The sequence below is a fragment of the Desarmillaria tabescens genome (assembly GCF_030435595.1).
Source record: "Desarmillaria tabescens strain CCBAS 213 chromosome Unknown EV420scaffold_14, whole genome shotgun sequence".
NCBI classification, from domain to species: domain Eukaryota; kingdom Fungi; phylum Basidiomycota; class Agaricomycetes; order Agaricales; family Physalacriaceae; genus Desarmillaria; species Desarmillaria tabescens.
In genome coordinates this window covers 291,787-311,970 of record NW_026848313.1, presented here as the reverse complement: position 1 = coordinate 311,970, position 20,184 = coordinate 291,787, and the positions used below count along the sequence as shown (strand labels likewise).

At 47.8% G+C, this 20,184-nt stretch overlaps 7 protein-coding genes across 7 annotated transcripts; 3 read left to right on the top strand and 4 right to left on the bottom strand.

Moving 5' to 3' along the window:
- Positions 1–6: 6 nt before the first annotated feature.
- Positions 7–4,312, top strand: EV420DRAFT_273880 (Crm1-F1). Its single transcript, XM_060481498.1, has 16 exons — positions 7–61; positions 113–196; positions 252–353; positions 401–473; positions 535–641; positions 689–1,039; positions 1,091–1,648; positions 1,704–1,941; positions 1,993–2,202; positions 2,254–2,510; positions 2,564–2,777; positions 2,830–3,059; positions 3,110–3,257; positions 3,312–3,413; positions 3,467–3,773; positions 3,826–4,312. Exons 1-16 carry the CDS (start codon positions 56–58, stop codon positions 4,070–4,072), a joined length of 3,234 nt encoding a protein of 1,077 aa, XP_060331764.1. The 5' UTR covers positions 7–55; the 3' UTR covers positions 4,073–4,312.
- A 1-nt stretch (position 4,313) lies between these two features.
- Positions 4,314–7,450, bottom strand: EV420DRAFT_273884 (SNF2-family ATP dependent chromatin remodeling factor snf21). Its single transcript, XM_060481499.1, has 11 exons — positions 7,341–7,450; positions 6,886–7,288; positions 6,809–6,831; positions 6,636–6,761; positions 6,185–6,586; positions 6,054–6,133; positions 5,551–6,002; positions 5,259–5,500; positions 5,005–5,211; positions 4,793–4,952; positions 4,314–4,744 (listed from the first exon to the last, which is right to left on the bottom strand). Exons 1-11 carry the CDS (start codon positions 7,443–7,445, stop codon positions 4,431–4,433), a joined length of 2,514 nt encoding a protein of 837 aa, XP_060331763.1. The 5' UTR covers positions 7,446–7,450; the 3' UTR covers positions 4,314–4,430.
- A 2,838-nt stretch (positions 7,451–10,288) lies between these two features.
- On the top strand, positions 10,289–10,952 carry EV420DRAFT_1268892 (PUA-like domain-containing protein; the record flags this gene model as incomplete). Its single annotated transcript, XM_060467466.1, has 3 exons — positions 10,289–10,449; positions 10,505–10,602; positions 10,660–10,952. Coding segments are annotated over 3 exons (552 nt in total), but the record flags the coding sequence as incomplete, so codon positions are not given.
- A 214-nt stretch (positions 10,953–11,166) lies between these two features.
- EV420DRAFT_273747 (SRR1-domain-containing protein) lies at positions 11,167–12,444 on the top strand. Its single transcript, XM_060481496.1, has 6 exons — positions 11,167–11,412; positions 11,467–11,609; positions 11,662–11,757; positions 11,817–11,962; positions 12,024–12,073; positions 12,138–12,444. The coding sequence occupies exons 1-6, from the start codon at positions 11,247–11,249 to the stop codon at positions 12,335–12,337; spliced, it is 801 nt and encodes a 266-aa protein (XP_060331761.1). The 5' UTR covers positions 11,167–11,246; the 3' UTR covers positions 12,338–12,444.
- EV420DRAFT_273768 (uncharacterized protein) lies at positions 12,287–13,735 on the bottom strand. The gene is made up of 2 exons (XM_060481497.1): positions 13,488–13,735; positions 12,287–13,435 (listed from the first exon to the last, which is right to left on the bottom strand). The coding sequence occupies exons 1-2, from the start codon at positions 13,509–13,511 to the stop codon at positions 12,551–12,553; spliced, it is 909 nt and encodes a 302-aa protein (XP_060331760.1). The 5' UTR covers positions 13,512–13,735; the 3' UTR covers positions 12,287–12,550.
- An 11-nt stretch (positions 13,736–13,746) lies between these two features.
- EV420DRAFT_1536547 (uncharacterized protein) lies at positions 13,747–16,751 on the bottom strand. Its single transcript, XM_060472884.1, has 10 exons — positions 16,301–16,751; positions 16,073–16,246; positions 15,792–16,023; positions 15,350–15,740; positions 14,910–15,290; positions 14,580–14,857; positions 14,498–14,554; positions 14,329–14,446; positions 14,146–14,274; positions 13,747–14,089 (listed from the first exon to the last, which is right to left on the bottom strand). Exons 1-10 carry the CDS (start codon positions 16,647–16,649, stop codon positions 13,868–13,870), a joined length of 2,331 nt encoding a protein of 776 aa, XP_060331759.1. The 5' UTR covers positions 16,650–16,751; the 3' UTR covers positions 13,747–13,867.
- A 1,099-nt stretch (positions 16,752–17,850) lies between these two features.
- EV420DRAFT_1269032 (uncharacterized protein) lies at positions 17,851–19,883 on the bottom strand (the record flags this gene model as incomplete). Its single annotated transcript, XM_060467475.1, has 6 exons — positions 17,851–18,159; positions 18,217–18,444; positions 18,491–19,335; positions 19,386–19,480; positions 19,536–19,752; positions 19,808–19,883. The coding sequence occupies 6 exons, from the start codon at positions 19,881–19,883 to the stop codon at positions 17,851–17,853; spliced, it is 1,770 nt and encodes a 589-aa protein (XP_060331758.1).
- Between the last annotated feature and the right edge of the window lie 301 nt (positions 19,884–20,184).

Here is a 20,184-nt window from a genome sequence, read left to right as displayed (position 1 = left end):
TTTGATAATCGACCAGAACTCAGGCTGTACCTTTGATTTTCTTTTCATTACCACTATGGAGGTACGTGGCTTTTGTCTGATCTTTCCGGATACCTTATCGCTGGGCTTGTAGGGCATTCTCGACTTCGATAAAGAGTTCGATGTAGCCCTAATGGACCGGGTCGTTATGGCCTTCTACACTGGCTCCGGGGCAGAGGTACGGTGCTCTACAGTTTTGTCAGATAGGTTCTAAAGCACATTAAATTCCACAGCAACAAATGGCTCAACAGATCCTGACCCAATTCCAAGAACATCCAGACGCTTGGGTACGAGTTCCGAACATACTAGAGTCATCATCCCATCCTCAAACGAAAGTTCGTGCATTCTACCTCGAGGCGTGTCTTCATTGACTGTATCCTAGTATATCGGTCTTCAAATTCTCGAGAAGCTGATCACTACGAGGTGGAAGACCTTGCCCGAAGAACAAAGACAAGGTCCTATAACGAACTATCTTGTCTTAGCTGCACAACTTACGTTCGTTCGTCTTATCGCTAGGCATCAGGAATTTTATCGTTCAAATCAACGTTGGTGTGGCGTCTGATGAAACGCTGGCTAGGAAAGAGAAGACGTATGTCAATAAGCTCAACCTTGCGCTAGTGCAGGTATGTCATAGTTGCCTATGTTTCATTCGTTCTTAACCGGCTGTCAGATTCTCAAACAAGAGTGGCCGCATAATTGGCCAACGTTCATTTCGGAACTCGTAGAATCCTCAAAGACAAGCCTTTCGCTTTGTGAAAACAATATGGTCATTCTGAAGCTACTTTCGGAGGAGATTTTCGATTTCTCGGCGGAACAGATGACGCAGACGAAGATAAAGAATCTGAAAAATCAAATGTGTGGCGAATTCTCTGAGATCTTCAAGCTTTGCTCTGAAGTACTGGAGGAAGCCAACAAGACGTCTCTCGTAAAAGCGACTCTGGAGACCCTGCTCAGATTCCTCAATTGGATACCCCTCGGATATATCTTCGAGACGAAAGTCATTGATCTACTTTTGACCCGCGTCCGTGCAAGCTTACCTATCAATTAACTTGGTACTGATGCTATGTTATAGTTCCTGGAGACGCCGGAGTTTCGCAATGTCACCCTCAAATGTCTCGCGGAAATAGCTGCGCTCAATGTCGGACCGGAATATGACCCCAAATTTGTCATTCTCTTTGCCATGGTCATGACATCTGTGAATCGGATGATACCTCCAAGTACAAACATCGCTCAAGCATACGCTAACTCCGGAGATTCAAGTCAGGAACTCGTCCTAAATCTGTCCCTATTTCTCGCCAACTTCCTCTCTAATCACGTACGCGCCATCGAGGGAGAGCAGAACCGTGACGTTCTTCTTAATGCCCACTTGTACATGGTCAAGGTTTCCCAGGTAGATGAACGCGAGATATTCAAAATCTGCCTCGAATATTGGCTGAAGCTCGTCGCGGAGCTTTATGACGAGCTGCAAAACCTTCCGATTGGGGACTCTGGGCTGTTAATGGGGTTGAATCTGGGTGGGACGAATGGTCAAGGCATGTTAGGAGGAATGCCTATGAGAAAGAATATATACAGTGATGTTCTTTCGAATCTACGACTAGTGGTTATTGAACGCATGGTCAAGCCCGAAGAGGTAGGTAATCCTCACTCCATCCTTGAAATTCTTTCAATTTATATACATGAAATAGGTTCTTATCGTCGAAAACGAAGAAGGTGAAATCGTCCGCGAATTTATGAAAGAGAGCGATACTATCGTCTTGTACAAATCTATGCGGGAACTCCTCGTTTACCTTACCCATCTTGATGTCTTGGATACGGAGACCATCTTGACGGAAAAACTCGCAAAACAAGTGGACGGCTCCGAGTGGTCTTGGCAGAACCTCAATACACTGTGTTGGGCTATTGGCTCTATCTCTGGAGCAATGAGTAAGTGCTGGTCCACATGACATCCATCTCTCTTTCTGACCCTCGTTGCAGACGAGGAAACGGAGAAGCGCTTTTTGGTTACCGTCATCAAGGACCTTCTCGGTCTCTGTGAAATCAAGCGAGGGAAGGACAACAAGGCGGTCGTCGCATCTGACATTATGTACATCGTCGGACAGTATCCTAGATTTTTGAAGGCACATTGGAAGTTCTTGAAGACAGTAGTCAACAAGCTTTTCGAGTTCATGCACGAAAGTCATGAAGGTAAGTAAAAGATTTACATTGCAAGTCTGCTATTCTCAGCACTATCTGTAGGTGTCCAAGACATGGCTTGCGATACTTTTATCAAAATTGCACAGAAATGCCGACGCCATTTCGTCATGCAGCAGTCTGGAGAGTCAGAGCCTTTTGTGGACGAGATATTACGCCTTTTGCATCGGAATACCGTTGATCTTTCACCCCAGCAAGTTCACACTTTCTACGAGGCTGTCGGATACATGATTTCTGCGCAGCCCAACAAGCCTCAGCAAGAGAAGTTGATCGCGAAACTCATGGAGCTCCCTAACAATGCTGTGGGTCCATATTACTCACCCTATAAAGACTAGACTTACACCATCATCATTAGTGGGATTCGCTCATGGCTCAAGCTTCGCAAAGCATGGATGTGCTGGCGAGCAGCGACAACATCAAAATTCTGGCCAACGTACTGAAAACGAACGTTTCGGCGTGTACGTCTATTGGGAGCTTCTATCTGCCCCAAGTTGGTCGTATCTTCCTCGACATGCTTGGCTTGTATAAAGCCGTCAGCGGTATCATCAGCGAGACCATCGCGAAAGAAGGTATCTATCTGAGCATCACGGGGTGTTTTGTTTGTACTGATGCAAATCGCAGGACCCCTTGCCACCAAAACACCAAAAATACGACAACTGAGAACCGTAAAGAAGGAAATCTTGAAGCTTATGGAGACGTACATCAGGAAGGCAGAAGATCTCGAGTCCGTTAACAGCAGCTTCATTCCTCCACTGTTGGATTCCATTCTTGGTGACTACAACCGCAATGTTCCAGCAGCACGAGACGCTGAAGTCTTGAATGTCATGAATACGATCACTGCTCGTCTGGGGGTACGTACCTTGTCTTTACTTCACGTCTGCGTATGCTAATGCGAATCTAGCCATTGCTAACACCACAAGTGCCTGCCATATTGGACGCTGTGTTTGAACCGACTTTAAATATGATCAATCAAGACTTTTCCGAATATCCTGAACATCGCTCCAGTTTCTTCAAACTTTTGCGGACGATTAATCTCAATTGTTTCCCTGGTACGTGGACGGTCGAGTAGTTTGATCTTAGGCTGACGCTTCGTCCTTGAACAGCACTTCTCAGTATACCACCAACTCAATTTAAATTATTCATGGATAGCATTAATTGGGCTATTAAGCACACTATGCGTGATATATCCGACCTTGGGCTAAACCGTACGTTGCTTTCTGTCTTAATAAGGCTCGGAGTGACTGAGGCTATCCTTCAGTATGCCTCGAAGTTATAAACAACTTCGCCGGTGCCGCAGATCCTGCGGTCAGTCAAGCCTTCTTCCAGCAATACTTCCTGAGTGTCGTCCAAGACATCTTCTTTGTCTTGACGGACACTGATCATAAAAGTGGATTCAAGCTCCAGACAATCCTACTTGCGCGACTGTTCCAGCTTGTTGAGCTCAACATCATCCAAGCTCCACTCTTCGATCCGTCGCAGTTGACTAATCCCAGCGCGACCAACGCTTTGGGTCTACGTGAATATTGTATCAATTTGCTGCGGTCAGCTTTCCCCCATGTACCACAGTAAGTCGACCTACCGTGGCGATGGATCTTCTATTCACCACTTTGTCTGTAGAATTCAAGTGCAGACTTTTGTTACGAGCCTCGGCGAATATCACAGTGATCTTAACCGATTCAAGGGAGCACTACGAGATTTCCTTATACAGCTCAAGGAATTCTCCAATAGCGATAATGCAGAGCTCTTCCTCGAAGAGCGAGAGGCAGAGACCCAGAAGAGAGCGGAAGAAGAACGACAAATGCACATGCGTATCCCTGGCATGATCAAGCCTTCACAACTAGAGGACAAGGACGAAGATATTTAACATGGGCTATACTGGTGTCACTTCTATTCATCTACTTATTTTACTCCGTTTTCGTAAACTCCCTTTATAATTCTCTTGTCTACTGTGCCTGCTGGCTCTGGTTGCTTTCGATTGTAACGCATGTAACACTAAACGACAAACTTAGTTGTAGAATGATACTCAATTATCTGTACACTACGTTTGGTGGATCGGTTTGTTTTCAACGGTCGAACAGTCAAACAAAATGCCGGAATGCTCATTTGGGTAAGAGTATTGATATATTTTCATCGTATATTAACAGAGACCCTAGCATACAGCAAATGATATAAACAAAGCTATAGATACAAATATGTTACCCAAAATGACCCAAAAATCAAATCTACTCTATATCCTCACTAAGCATCTTCACCAATGCATCGTTTCCTTCGTTCTGCGGAGCCTCGTAAACTGCAAATGCGGCCTTCTTTCCTTCCTTCTCATGAGTCCAGCCTTGTCCTCTATCAGCAAATACCTTCGGTGAGCGGTCCAGCAAAGCGTCGAGGTCATGATCACTGATAACATTTGCCTTGCCCTCCACCGTCTCCGGGACGACGTCAATTTTCTCGCCTTCAAGCCTGAGAAGTGACGCAGCCATCTCTACCATCGTCTCAGGCTTGCCTCGACGTGCAGCAGCAGTAGGCGCCTTGAACTTGCCTGTCGACAGAAATGAGAACACGAGCACCAGAAACTGAAACAACCTACCCTTGGCGATAACCAAAGCTTCAAGTTTCTTCTTCTCAGTAGCCTTTTGCATGATCTTCGTCTCGATAGTATGTGCCGTAACAATCCGGAAAATCAGAACAGGCTTCGTCTGACCAATTCGATGCGCTCTGTCTTGAGCCTGGGCATCCATTTGTGGATTCTAGAGAACAGTGGCTTCAGCGTCTGACGCGAGCTGAGTAGACATGACATACCCAATCTTGATCATAGAAGATGACCGTATCTGCAGCCGTGAGATTGATGCCCAATCCTCCCGCACGCGTACTGAGGAGAAACAGGTGAGGCGCACCGGGCGCATCACCGCTGTTCTGGAACAGATTCATCTGCTCTCGACGATCCATTGGGGCCGTCGACCCGTCGATGCGGCATATATTCCATCCTTTCATTTCACGGGCCCAATCCTACACAGCTACATCAGAAGAGCACCGCTAAAAATCGTATAACTTACATCTATGATATCTAGCATGGTCGTGAACTGGCTGAATAGCAGAACTTTATGCTTTCTTCTGAAAAGCTCGTCAAGAAGACGGTCCAGAACCATCATCTTGCCGCTCGTGTCTACAACTCTATTGTCTAATGCAGGTTGATGTGTCTTGGGGTCCAAAGGCCATTCGAAGAGGAAAGGATGCGAGCAAACTTTGCGCAATTGCATAACGGTATTTTGAAGTCTCATATTGTTGACGTGTTTCGCTGGAGATATGTTAAGACTGACAGCAGTGAGGGAGGGAGAGAAAACCCACTGGCAGCTCGTAGTTGATGCTCTATGCTCAAAGCCTCGATATTTTGAGACTGTTCCTTGACTTTGACACCTCTCTTGTCGACCTCTCCTTGTTCAAGCATGGCAAAGTAGTCGTCATCATCCCCGTCAACTGAATAACTTTTTCTTCCGTCTTTCTTCTTGCGTAGCTGTCTCGGTTCATCAGGGTCTACCGCAGGTACAGATTTGTTCTGTGCATCTTCTTGTCCGATCAGGTATGCACGAAGACTACCATCCAGAACTTTGTTGTACGTCTCACGTTGGGTAACACTCAACGGCGCATATAGAACATATTCCTTTTTTGGCGGCAGGTTCGCCTCTACGTCGGCCTTGAGTCGGCGGAGCAGGAATGGTTTCAGAATGGCATGAAGAGCATCAATGATTTCCGACGACCGTTCAGAACCAAGTGTCGTTTGCATCGTCGGCAAATTAAACCTAAGTACATCTCAAGTCATGAAAACGTTGGCAATAGAGAAGTTTTCATACCATTCCTCGAAGTCGTCTACGTTGGTGAAGATTTCAGGAAGAACGAAATTTAAGAGGGCCCAGAGTTCTGAGAGGTTATTCTTCAATGTCCTTATAAGTGCATGGAATCACCACAACCGAAGATGACTTACGTGCAAAGGCGTCCCCGTCAATATCATTCGACTGGCATTGTTGTATTTCTTGATCTCACGCATGAGCTTGCTGTTGAGGTTCTTCAACCGGTGACCCTCATCAACAACGATATAGCCCCAGTTGTAGTCCGCAAGGTGGACACGGTCCTTCATGATCATCTCATAAGTGGTGACAACAACAGGGAATGAGATGGGTGAAGATGCTTCTCCCTCCTCTTCGTCGGTGACGACCCTGGTTTTACGACCTCGACCTTTCTTCGCCTTGACTTTTGGTTTGGCTTTGCTAGTGGATGTGGTGTTTGGAGTAGAACTGGCTTGTTTGGAACGAGGAATGGTAGCCAGGACGGTGCGCCTCAATTCAGCGCGTTCTTCAGGTGTTCCATGGTACATGCACACGGGAATCTACGACCATAACTTAGCACTGTCCTTTTCAAGGAGACGGCCTACATACCTCAGGAGCGAACTTGGCATACTCCTCCACCCAATTGTGCAATACGCTGAGAGGACAGACAACAAGAAATGCCTGAGACACTTCATTTTCCCGAAGGTAAGCACTAAATGCAATCGTTTGAAGGGTCTGATAGAGAATTTAGCATGATTCCCATAAAAATAAGGGAAACTGACTTTTCCTAGGCCCATCTCATCGGCTTGAAGGGGTTCGTTAGCATGTTTTAGTGGCAGGATAGCAGACCGCTACACACCAAGGATACCAGAAATCCCGTTCTGATGTAACGACACCATCCAATGAAGACCTTCTAGCTGGTAGCCTTTCAGCTTCGCACCAGTGATAAGTGATGGCTGAGGAAAGAGCATTGTCTCGTCGTCGATCTCGGATGCTTCAGCGCTACCATCATCCATTTTCATCTTTTTCGCAGATATAGCATCGTCATCCACATCAACACGTAGCCTCTTCCTTCCTTTCTTCGCAGCAGCGTCCCTTCGTTCAGCCTTCTCTTCAGCAATCTTCTTCTGCGCAGCCTTGGTCTCAAGGAGCCTCTCGTGCAGAATTTTGGAATACATGGCGGATTTTTGCAATACGCGATTGAGCTCAGAATACTTCTTAGCTGTTTCCGCGTCCTCCAGAGGTATTGGCTTCACTGATGTCTAATTCGAATATGAGCGTCCAGGAACGCGGTTCCACAACTGAATCACTTACATCGACGTCCTCCATTTCATCGGGAGGTGGCGTCGAAGGTGCTGTGCTGGGTGCTGCTTCAGACATAAACAGGGACGAGGAAGATGGGGTCGGGCTCGACGACATTGCGGGGGTTGGTGGTAAAGAGAAAAAAGCCAGGCGCGTTGAATCTAGTGCGCGACTCGACCTGCCCTAAACTGATCATGTGGTTTATTTGTAGAATTTAAACTCCGAACACTTCTTCAACCGTGCAAAACCTTAGACTCGCTAGCCAGTCGACGTTCGCAAGCTGCCACCTCGTGATGCTAATTCCTTATACGGTTGTTTGGTTGTTTGGTATGGTTTGACATGATTTTGACAGGAGAGGTGAGCTTGCGAACAGACTGGTCAATACTGAGACGTTTTAGAGGGTCACACTCTCTGTGACATGGGACTTAGAAAAATTTCACTGATTTCTGTCTTGCAGCTTATTTTCAGCAGCCATTACACTTCCTCTGCCTCCGGTTTGCCTCAATAAGGGTTAGTATGCATAGTATACCTGTGCACATATTATTTTAAATTCTGTTAATTCATAATTATCGAGCCCTCTACTTTGCCCTTCGATGACTGTCTCTCCCGCATGAGAGAATGACAAGAGAATGATGACTAAATGATGACATCATAAGAGCAGACAGTTGAATAATGTTTTCCAGGCGAGGCCACAAAAAATAAGCTGTGTGGGAGGTTCAGTGGTAAACAGAGTATACAATGTGTATCTCTACGGTGCATTGCAAGGGAGGGGAGTAGACAGCCATTAAAACTAGCGGTGAAGATGTGAAATTTATCCAAGTCCCAAGTCACAGAAAGCGTGACCCTCTAAAACGTTTCCGTTTTGCCCAGCCGCTTTCGCCCAAAAGTGATAGCGCAGCCACGTGGGCGAAACGCCGGCTGGTAAACGAGCCTAGCAAAACCTCTTTGTATGTCCAGTATCGAAAAAATATACAGTGCTTCATCGTAATCTTTATCTTCATCTCTCTCAGGAGTCAATACGAGTCCAAGCTTCTGGAGCGATAATGGTGATGATGGTGGCGTCTTGAAGGCGCGACGACCATAGGCATAGGCCCATCCGATGAACCGTAGTTAGATGACGAATATTCGTACGGGGTACTGCACGACATGGGAGTACTATAGTAGTGCTGGGTAGGCATTCCGTAGCTATCACCATATGAAGGATAGGCACTTCTGCTACCGGTAGTAAGAAGACGCGTATGAGCTGATGTAGGGCATCATTTGGGGTCGTGATCGTCTGTGGGTATTCGTAAGATAGACCGGCTATTGGAGAACCACGCCTGACAGGTAGAGTTGTTTTTATGCCCCAAGGTTGGCGGTCATCAGACATAGTACCATGTCGACGTCTCGCTAAGGCGGTGACTTGGGAATATCACTGCTGCGCTCCGCTTGGGTGGGCAGGGGACCAGTCATTAATGTATTTCATCTCAGAAGAACATGGCTGAGTCTCCTGATCGATCAAACTTCCTCCATTTTGCTCTCTCTACATGGCCCCGCTGCAGATACCTTTGATTCGCAGCAGCCTGGTGACTATTGACAGCTACACAAAAAAGGTTAAACGGTGCTTGACCGGGTCACGGACCACAGCTGAAGTACAGCTTGCATACTAGTATAAACATAACACTGCCGACATCATTGTAGTCAGAAGATTGACAGAGGCGCGTCATTTGTTGTGTTGGATCACAGTTCAACAGCTCACAATCCTACCAAATCTTCGGAATCTCGCGAACAGCGCGAACATATGTCGAGATGTCACATCTTCTCGGCAGTCTACTGGCACTGCCATCAATCCTCAGATCTGGAGATGGGCCATCACCAGAAAACGGGTAGCGTCTAGTTTGCTCTTGGTAGGTCAGTGCTGTAGAGTAGTCCCTTATCATCAGCGCGACTTGAAAATCGGAGCTTATCCTTCGTCACGTCTAGGCGCTTTACTGAGTCTGGCCATGGTTCTCTGAGGCGGTTCGAAAAGGTGATTTCCTCCAAGATCACATCATTCTCCTGTGTCTCCTTATCTGCTGACCAGCCCAGGAACTGTCATCGCGTAGTTGGAGCTCAGCGTGTGACACGAGATAGTGAGTATCTGACGGAATTTGATTGTTATTGTCTTTGTCCTTTTTGGCCTCGTGTGGGCCAGTGCTACTAACTACTTGAAAGGAAATTGTTTAAGTGGTACGTACCTCAATCTATTTCCAGAGTACTCCGCAATTCCAACTAGTACCCGGGAATATCTTGTTACCCGGATCTCAGGATTAATATTTTCGTCGATACTCAAAAGAATTACTGTGCGCGGCTACAGATATCGCATAATATGTGTTCAATGTCCGTGGCGAATCATGCAAGTGCGTGTATCATGCCATCTTACAAGCGCTCGCAGGATGATCCGAAAGTGAACGCCGCCGAACTAAGGAAACGTGAGCCATTATTATGCGTTGGCAGCCTGCGGCAAGGAACGAGGAACGAGGAAAAGGAGCCGCGAACCAATACGTGCTGGCTATCGGTTGGTTGCTAAATAAATACGTCCTTCTCAAGAGTTGTTTGTGGGACCGATAGGCTGGCAAGACATGCCGTATTGATTAGGTCTGCGTTCCGGGACCATGTTCATCGCAAGAAGATGACGGTATCTTTTGTTATGGACAGTTATCTCCTTTCAATCGGCAAACCCTGCTCCTGCTTCTCGATGAAAATGCATGTATCGATAGGTATCGATACAGCATGCTACAAGTTTTCCAAGTTCGACGAACTTGATTCAACTACAACTGTCGAACAAGCTCACTGTTTGCGATCAACGCTGACAGTTCAAGATCATTGCGTCATCAATCAGTCCCTGTCACGTACTTTCATCCCTCTAAATTCGCGATTCCAAGATCATGTTCAAAAAGCAAGTCTTTCGAATCGCTCCTGACATCCAAGGCTGATCCAAAATCCAAAGATTCTCTCCGTCATCCGATGTCGCTGGCCACACACCTGTAAAGTCATCAGTGCAGAGGGCGATTCGCGGAACTGTGCTGTCGCAGTGGAAGATTGAACCTGAAACGCTGGAGGCTATATGGCCAAAGAAGGAGGGACTGATACACGTTAAATGGTACATGTCTTTTTAACTTTGTGAGAGAAGAAAAAGCTAAGACGGCGTATGTTAGCAGAGAACATATTTCGATCTACACAGTACACGGGGAGCCTCTTCTGTTCCAGCACTTTGATGGCCCACTGTACCCAACACTAAGGATCCTTCATAAATGTATGTGACGCAGGTGGGATAGTCACTTCATGGGGAACTAAGAAATGTGCCTTGCAGACCCGTATATCTTGCCCAAGGTCAAGGTCGATCGTGGGGCGATCCGGTTTCTGCTGGCCGGAGCCCATATGATGTGCCCCGGACTCACGTCCGCAGGTGGTTATCTACCCCCTGCAGATGAGGCCTTGCCTGCAGGGACCCCGGTTGCGATCTTTGCGGAGGGCAAGGAGCACGCGGTGGGGGTCGGCATCACGAAACTGGACACTGAAGAGATGCGGAAAGTGAATAAAGGCGTTGGTGTGGAGACTGTTACCTACCTCGGCGACGACCTCTGGGCGCAGAAGAGCTTGTAGCCGTATGGATACTTGTTTCTGATGGATTTCCATTGTAGGATATCTTATTTCTTGGAGGTACTCCTTTCATAGAAGACATACAATTCCCCGGCCCATCCAGACCTTCTCGACTGAGGAAGCGATTCTATACAGCGGGTCATCGGGGCCTATACAATTTTGAGAACTGCAGCGATCAATTATTCAAAGTCAAATTTTCTAGCCGAAACTTTCGAACCAGGTCGTTTCGTATTTGGTCATGTTTCGCCTTCGGCCTGGCTACGGCAGCCTTGCCACGGTCACGCTTGTACTACGACCATGTCGAGCCAGACAACACCCCCCGGCTCTTCTTCGGAATTTATTGCAGTGTCATCACAAAGGAAGCGAAAAAACAGGCCTCGCAGGGACAGACCGTCCGTCTCCGATCTTGTTGAGCGCACCAAACAAGATCTTCAAAACGACCCGTGGACAGCTGCTGCCATCCGTATGGAATCGTTTCTCCCCCATCCTTTCGTCTTTACCGACCATTATTTGCTAGAAATTGTGCGGGAGTCGTCTGGCGCCATACACAACAACGGATGTCCTGACGTATTATGCCTTGGCCTCGGAAGTCCCTGTTCGTCTCCAAATAGCCGGGCGCAGCTGGCCTTTCTGCTTCTTATCTGTAAATCCCTCAACATAGTGTGTGTACCTACCATAGATATCCACTTCAATATCAAGTCTTTTTTGGCAGGACCACTCACGAGTCTCCTTGTATGATCCTGTATTCACGGAGGAAGATCTATGTTTCTTTGCAGAACAGAAACTGAAGGTATTGCCAACGAACAATGCACGTCAATTCTCATATCATTTCATCCCACATATTCATATGCTGTTCATTTTCCACAGGAAAGGGAAGGCTATGCGATCGAAAGCCCTACCCTTGTTTATATGCCTCATTGCGACATGGAGCTTCATGAAGGCATACTCAAGGACAACAGCACTGTGCGAAACGCTGTCCTTATCTGCAACCGTCTCGGTGATTACGTTGAGAGGTACGTAGAATGGCAGTTTCGCGGTCCCCATATGTCGTGCAAAGATTTAAGGCTCCAATAGTAATCCTTCTCACAAGCTCGAAGCCAGGGTTCCATATCTATGCCGAATTGGTGAGCCTTTCATGACACGATGTCCGTGTTCTTACTGACCGCATCTATCCGCATCTGTCCCCAGTCCCTTTCCTAGTATCAGTGCCATTGCCTCCGTCCAATGTCTGGCCTACTGCTTTTAACAATACATCAGTCCAGTACCTTCCTATATGCAATTTTGATGCTTGGTCCTCGGAGAATGTTCCTTACTCCGGCGAACAGAGCGCTGCCTTATCCGCCTCCGACGGCGATGCATCGGCCGAAGCTGGGGCAAGAAAGGCGTAATCGCCGTGTCCTCGTTTTTGCTGTTCAATCAACTAGTCACAATCAAAGAACCCTTCATATGTCTACTTACAAGGATAGCCAAAAAGAGAGAGAGAGAAACAGGAGTAGGGGAAGTACGGGGTGCATATTGTAGATGGGCAGAGGAACGAGAGCATGTACAAGTAAATAATGACTATATACATTGGCGAAAGATGATTACGGTGATGATGATGGTCAACATTCTTGGAGGGAGTAACTAGGAAGGACATGGGAAAATGGAAGAGCATCAAACTCAAATGGTTTGAAGAAAGAGTCGTCCGCTTCACTATACACACGTGGATCTGGATGCCTGAGCCTGCTGCGTCCCGTAGGTAATGGAATAGAAGCCGGGTCGAGCGTCAGTGAAGTCGACTGGTCCAATGATGGTGTTGTCGGTGCGTCTGACTCGTCATCAGAGGTGTCTTCTATAGCATCTGGAACGGGAAGATCTTCTACGTCGTCGAGATCATAATAAGGCAGGGGATCATCATACGGAGCCGAAAGAGACGAGTCGACCGTGGAATCAAGATGGTAAGGGGAGATGAGCGGGGGATGATAGGGAGGATATGGTACAGGATACGGATACGAATATGTCATGGGTGTGGCGAAATACGCCGGGTTGGTGAGGTCGTCTGACGAGGACATGGGGGAAGGCAATGGACTGATAGTGTCGTCATCGTCGTCCGCAGGTAACACAGACACCTGCACGCCAGAACTGAAGTCGTCCGAGTCCTCGTCATCGTCAACAATTTCCAACATGCAATCTAACCATTGAGCTTCCGAATGGCCCACGGAGGAACGCGATTCTTCTGTAACGTCAGGAAACAAGAAGGAATCTTGCTCGACCATTGCTTCGTTGGAGTCACTGTCAGAGTCGAGGTCCAAGTCATTCTGGGGGGAGTCGATTTCGACCGGAGCTTCAGCGGCGGTGTGAGAAGACTGTATAATGGAATTTTTTATTAGCACCCATCGATGCAAGCTGACATTGTCCTTGCTCCCAACGGACACATTCAACTTGGATCGGGCGAGCGAGAAAATCTTGGATGACATGGACGAAAGACGAGGGTGTGAAGTAGATACCTGGACGCGGTCAACACCTCTATTCCATTGGAGAACAACAGAGAATACATACAAGAGCTGAAGGAAAGGCAGACATGGAATTAAGGGTGTATACGGTCGACGATTTCGGGTTCGAAGAGTAGGGATCCGTTGTTAGATATACGGACGACTGTGTTAACCATGCTTGTTTATTGGGTCGCCAGACGGTCAATGGCGAGGACAACGAGGAGGAAGGGCAAGACTTAGTCGGACATGGACTTATGCAGACATGGTTGGTGGGCAGAGGTAAAAGGGGGACTCACGTACGCGTCTCGCTTTATATGGAATTCTCGTGGTGACTCAAGCGCCAAACAAATGAACCGACGGCATCCCAGCCGAATCGGCCGACTCGGTTCGTTTCGCTGTTTCGTCAGATTGCTCAACTATTATCTACAGCCGCTCAACATTATCCCGTCATCCCTCGTCCATCTTGTCATCACTCATCTCGTCCCTAACTGTCTCCAGCAGCTTCTTAATCTTGTTGACGCTTTTTGGCGCAATATCACGCACAGCCGCAAGTAGCTGTGCGGACTTGACCTCGTCTCCAACCAGACGATATGCCCTGGCCAACTGAAACACAACGTTAGACTCTTCCGGTGTCGACTTCCGAAGGTACTCTAGGTCTTCAATCGCTCTCTGCGGATCCAGTCGCATAAGACACACATGTCCAGATAAAAGCGTACACAACTCACCTCATACTTCTTCATGGAGATAAGGATTTTGGCTCTCCGATAACGAACCAATGCGTTTTCAGGTGAGATGTCAATGGCTTCATTAAATATTTGAAGGGCTGTCTTTCGATCGCCCCGCCGTTCCACTGCCTGATAACGGATAAGAACGGGGTTTACGCTAAACGACACGAGATAAAGGCATACCATCCCAACACATCCCAATAAGACCGCATTGTTTGGATGAATAGCGTTAGCCTTTCGGTAGTGGTATTCCGCGAGTCTTATTTTGCTCATCCGCAAATAGCAAGACCCTAATCCATACCTGTTGTTATCTGTTAGTCCTATAGCTTCTACAATCAAAACAAACGATTACCATGCGTTGTAGTGGCGAGGATCGACACGTAAAGCAGACTGAAAAAAATTGATTCGCCTTGTCAACATCCTCATCAATCGACTCATGTCCGCTGAGTGTGAATGCGTAAGCACATGACGGGTCCATTTGAGCGGCTCGTTTGAAGCATGTCAGCGCCTGGGGTCGGTCCTTCTGTAGAGAAAACAGATTGCCTATCGCTATCCATGCTTGAGCCGACCGGGGGTTGATATTTAGCAGTTCTTGAGCCAAAAAAGACAACTCGACATGGTTTTGAAGGTACCAAAGAAGCGTCGAGTATACTTCCATATCCCATAAACGATATGGATCGGAGGTTCTAAGTGCTTTGAAAGCTCTTTCCGCCTATGGCTAGAGGTCAGGATAATGAAACAGAGTATGAAGATAATTGCACTACAGCACCGTAATCGGCCCTTTCATAATGAGCTCGGCCAATCAGGGAGAGCACCCAAGGTGTTTTCTGGTGTTCTTCGGGTAATTGCATTAACTCATCTAAACATCTTGCAGAGTCGAATAATGTTAGAGCTCTTGTCGCAATCGCAAAACGTCGCATGGTATCGTAGACATAGTTATCCGCAAGTTCCATTTCGTATGCGTCTTGAGTTACAGATGCCCAAGGACCTGGAGACGGTGACTGTTCTGATCGAGGCGAATGTGGGTTGGGGGGGGGCGAAGGAGAATACCCAACCTCTACAGCGTATGCATCGTCTTCACTATCAGATTCGAATGAATGAGATCGTCCATGTGTCTGTTGACGCCGTCGATCACGAGTGGAAGGCTGATGAACACGGAATATCACTATAGAAGGAGATAAGGATGACCTAGAAGACCGCACACCTTGACCTGTTTGGTACCGGTGCCGCTTAACAGACGAGTGCTTCGGCGTGTAGCATTTGAGGCGGCACTACCAATCTTTCCGGGCACTGCACTGATTCGGGATGACTGTTGAGAGCGACGGCTCGATGATGAGAAGAGGTTAGAAAAATGAAAGCCCTGGCGTGCGCGTGCCTTTTTCTGTGGGTCGTCCCCATTTTGCTTCAGTGACTTAGAATGCTTTGATGACTCGGGTTGTCGGGTGGAGCGAAGTTTCTTGGGCACGGGACCGGCTTCATCAGCGGATGAAAGAGGGCGGGAAAAATGTGTCTGGCTGGAGGAAGCCTGTGTTGAAGACTGCGTTCGTGTATGTCGATGTTGTTGAAGTGTGTCAGGGGCGAGGGAGGGTTGAGCGCTGTATGTAAATTGCAGGCCTAATACCAGTACCAACGAGCGGGGAACTCACTTTGAGTTCGTAGGTATCCCAGGCGGACCCATTCGGAATAGCTGAGTGTGTATGGTCGGCTCTGGTTTCCACGGGCGAAATAGATTCCCTGTATTAGTTGCCTCTGGGGTAAAAAAAGCTGCGCCGGTAGCAACAGGGATGGACGCCTTGGGAGGTATGTGTTCTTCTTGCAATGCTCGCCGGGTGGGAATCGGCCGCGGTGGAAATAGTTGGTCGATGTCCGGAACGACACCTACAGGGAGTTAAACCTACGAACAGAGCGAGAAAGGAATGCAGCGCACCTAAAGAACAAAGTCCCTCAAACGCCTCCCAAATGTAAGGATTCAGTGATAGTGCTTGCTGGAAACTAATCGCTGCCTTATCCTGAAGGTTCCCCTTCAACGCCATCGTGCCAGCTCTGCAATGCAAAGCTGCATCGTCGGGAAACTGACGCGCGGTTCTGGGAGCAGTTGAACCTTGATAAACATAGGCTTAGCCGACTGGTAGAATGTTAATTTTAAGAGAGTCACTTGATGGTCGGTATGTAGGATCTTGCAATGTCTCTTCCAACGCTTCCCGCGCTTGTCGATAACGTCCAAGAGCGGTACAACACTTCGCCTTGAGCTCAAGACAGCCACTACATTGCTGCTGCCGAGCGATGTTGACGATGGCCAATGCGGAATATGTCTGCCCTTCGCGAAGCAAAGCTGTAGCATAGAGATGGCGAGCATCGTGGGTAGCATTATGAATGGCGAAATATCTCTCCGCGTAGAAAACAGCGGATCTTGTCAGGTCCGAGTCAAGACACGCCCATATAAGAGCTTGAAAACGTTGAGAGACCTGAGATTGGAATGCCGGTGAAAATTCCGAGGAATCCATCGATGAGAGCCAGCATTCAGGTGGCAGTATAGAACGAAGATGCGAGGAACGGCCGTATTGTGTTGGCGCGCTAAAAAAAGGAGTGCCACCACCGAGTGTTGATGCAAAGGGCCAGAACAGGCGGCTTGGTCAAATTGGACGTGTTTGAGTATCATGTGATGTTAACGCGTTTCTTTTTTTTTTTTTTTTTGAACTCTGCATTTCTTAACCGCAACAAGTAAACCTACTACTAAGACGCGGTGGTCCTAAGACAGACCTCTCGACATTAGAGATCATCGTGTATCTCTACCGGGGTACTGTGGAGTATAGCAACGGACGTATGTACTTGGGTGGGGGTATGTTGGTGTTGAACATATGTGATATGATGCTAGCAGTTCAGTAAGTAATAGGAGTCATGTAAGCTTGTTTCCTGTCCGTACGACGGGCGTTCTGACGCAGTCGGTGGTTTGGTGATGAAGTTTACCACTATTCTGGAGGCTCGTATTTTGTCGTTGGGGCTCTTGCTTACGGCCTTTATTGTCTGATACTGCTGTGGGTGGGTGCGTACGTGTTTCGTCGTTTGCTTGGTGACTGTGGCGTAGATGGGTTTTGGTCGGGAGCTGCTAGGGGGGGGTTCCGGCAGCGGAGGATGAGACTGCACAGGTGCCTTGGCCCTGGTTGTGGGGGGTAGGATGGAGGTGACGGACTCGATAAGGTCCGGTAGGTATTGTTGGTGAGGGTTGGGACGTTGCTAGTGGTGGGACATGGGCAGTGTCCGAGGTATGTGTGGGTCCTGAGCGGGAGCCATCTCTCCTGCTCTTCTTCAGGATCCTGTCTGTTCCAGGTGATTTTGTAACGTTCTCTATGGTGTTTCTGGTGGCTCTGGTGGGAGACGCATTGGGAGGGGAGTCTGTGGTAAATCGTAGGACACCCCACTTTAGTCGGACTTTACACCCTTCGATGACATCCAAGCCTCCAAACAACAGACGCATGTATGCCTATGACCTCCTTCGTACAGGCCGCTATTCCAATTGACAAAATTTTGAGCCATAGACCGACGATTGGGAGTAGCAACAGGAAATCTGTATAATATGATACAGTGTCATGACTTGGACAAAGGGATCGAGCCTTGAACAGATGATCGGATTGAGCGCCACCTTCTGTCAAGCATAATCCTGAAGGATATATATCTCATAACTGAAATGGCACTTTGGCAACCCTTTCAATCTTCGGCAGCTTGTTTAGCTTCTACATCTACAGCCGCTATTGCCTGAACGGTGTTTGCAAGACCTACGGGCTCTTCTGTACCCGCGGTACGAGGAGATGGTTGGACGGCCTCTGAATCCGATTCAGTTAACCACTCCAAAGCGAGCTCCACGTCCAATATCGAAGAACCTATACCGAGGGGAAAGTCAAGGTCCTTTTGCATCAAACGAAATGTCGAGGCTTTGGGCGCATCTCGAGCATCCGACGTTGAGGGCAGTGGAGGCATATGGAATATGGGTATGAACCACATCCATCCCATAAAAATCTGTATGTCAGTGGGTAAGCACTTGGCACTAGACATTACTCGATAAAAAGCACGTACTTGACCCATGTACAATCGAAGTCGCACCTCTCGAGTCGCATCAAGCACAATACCTCTTTCCTTTACCCCTTGGGTGGCATCACTTATGGACGTCGTTTCACTCTGTGGTATACCTATTTCGTCGAGTGACGAAACATCTACCCGAGAGTCCTGATTCACCTCTTCCTGGAGGTTCTTCCACTTGGCCGTGCTAAGAGGTTTCAGGACAAACGTTACAATTTTGTCATCCTATGGAAACGTTAGTCAAGAATGTTATTTGACGTCGCTTACTAACTCTGTCGCTGGTCTTGATTACGGATCCATCCCCAAAGGCCCCCATCTTAGCAAAACTTGGCACCATCTTTCCTGAGTCCCAGCGACCGTCATTGAAAAAAGTGTTTAATTCTTCCTCTCCCATGCATTCTGATCCAGGCCTTCGTTCCCCCATGTGTCCGTCTGGGTTTCTTGTGTGTTTTTCCCATTTTTCGAGTGATTCGACAAGATCGTCATCGTACCTTGCAAGAGAAATCCAGACGTGGTTGGCGCCAGCTGCTTTGGCTCTAGCCGCACCTAGTTTTCCCAAACCAGCACGATCGATGACAATGTTAGCGGCCATGAGGAGACTCGTCTTCACGCCAGAACTCTCCTTCATCCTTAGTGTTACCTGTGTTAGGCGCACCTTTGGGACCTTGACCAGGGTAGTCACAGGCCGTGATGGGGGAAGCCCACTCCACATATGAGAGGGCGCTTCATGTGCGAGGAGAAGAGACCAGTAGTGAAGCCATCGTCTCTGACTAGGAATACTGACACCTTGTTTCTGTTTTTTGAGGTCAGAAGGAGTCTTCATGCGTTTAGAGGTGTGCAAATCCAAAACGGATTTCAAAGACGTATTTCCGTTGGACGTTAGAGTTGATGATGGTGTCCCCGTGCTCTGTGGGCTATCCACGTCGGCGTCAGAGAACGTGCTGTCCGGTGTAGCAGAGCTATCGCGGCTTGAATCCGGCATTGCCTCTATTACATCGTCAGCTCGTAGCTGTGCCCTTTCTTTAGCATCGCAACTCCGTTTGAGAGAAGGTATCAAGTGTTCATCCAGAGATAAGAGATACGCGCAGGCCATAGTCCCAGAACGCCCTTTCCCAGCTGAACTAGTGTCACCAAAGGTAACTGGGAATGCAGATAAAGAAAGCTACCTTTGCAGTGAAGCACGGCAACTCTGTGTGGCGATCCGGATAACCATGCACGCATCTCCCGTGCGACAAGGGGCATTAGAGCGAGGGGTGGGGCACTAGGGTGTGAAAGTCATTTGAACGATTAAGGATAGAAGGGCGGTGATAGCGCACTGATGATCTGGGAATGGATATCGACTAACGCGTCCTTCAAAATATGATCTAGGGTAAGAATTCTCCTTCACGGGGCAAAAATTGAAGACCCAGTAATCCTTGCCATGCCGATGGTCCAAGAACTTCTTCGCATCTTCTTTGCGGTTCCTATACAGGCCTTCCATGCCGGAAGCTGGGTAACCCATGATAATGATTTGTTCTGTAACATATACCAAGTCTATTTAGTACTATATGTCAGTTGCAAAAGTTCGGTGGACCAAGCAAGGACCCACCTAAATCTAAGTCTAGGTGCTTGTCCTTGAAGCGCGCCTTGTCTCCTGAAACGAAGCGCCGGATGTAGTCAGCCATTTCTCAAGAGAAAAAAATGAATGAAGGAGGAAGAAAAGCAAGGGACCAGGCGCCAAGATCTACATGCGGAGCATCCAATCACGATCGTGGTGACCCATGGAGTGACCTCAGTTTCCACAACTGGAGCAGCTCTGGAAAATTGGAACCTCGTATTGCTTGACGTTATTTATATGTACTTAAGACCACTTGGTTCAGTCCAGGATTGCTCATCGAGCGCGAATTAAGGACTCTTGAATGACCTTCTAACATTAAGACAGGGATAATTACTAGTCAGTAGTGATGCATTTTTGAGAAAGAAATG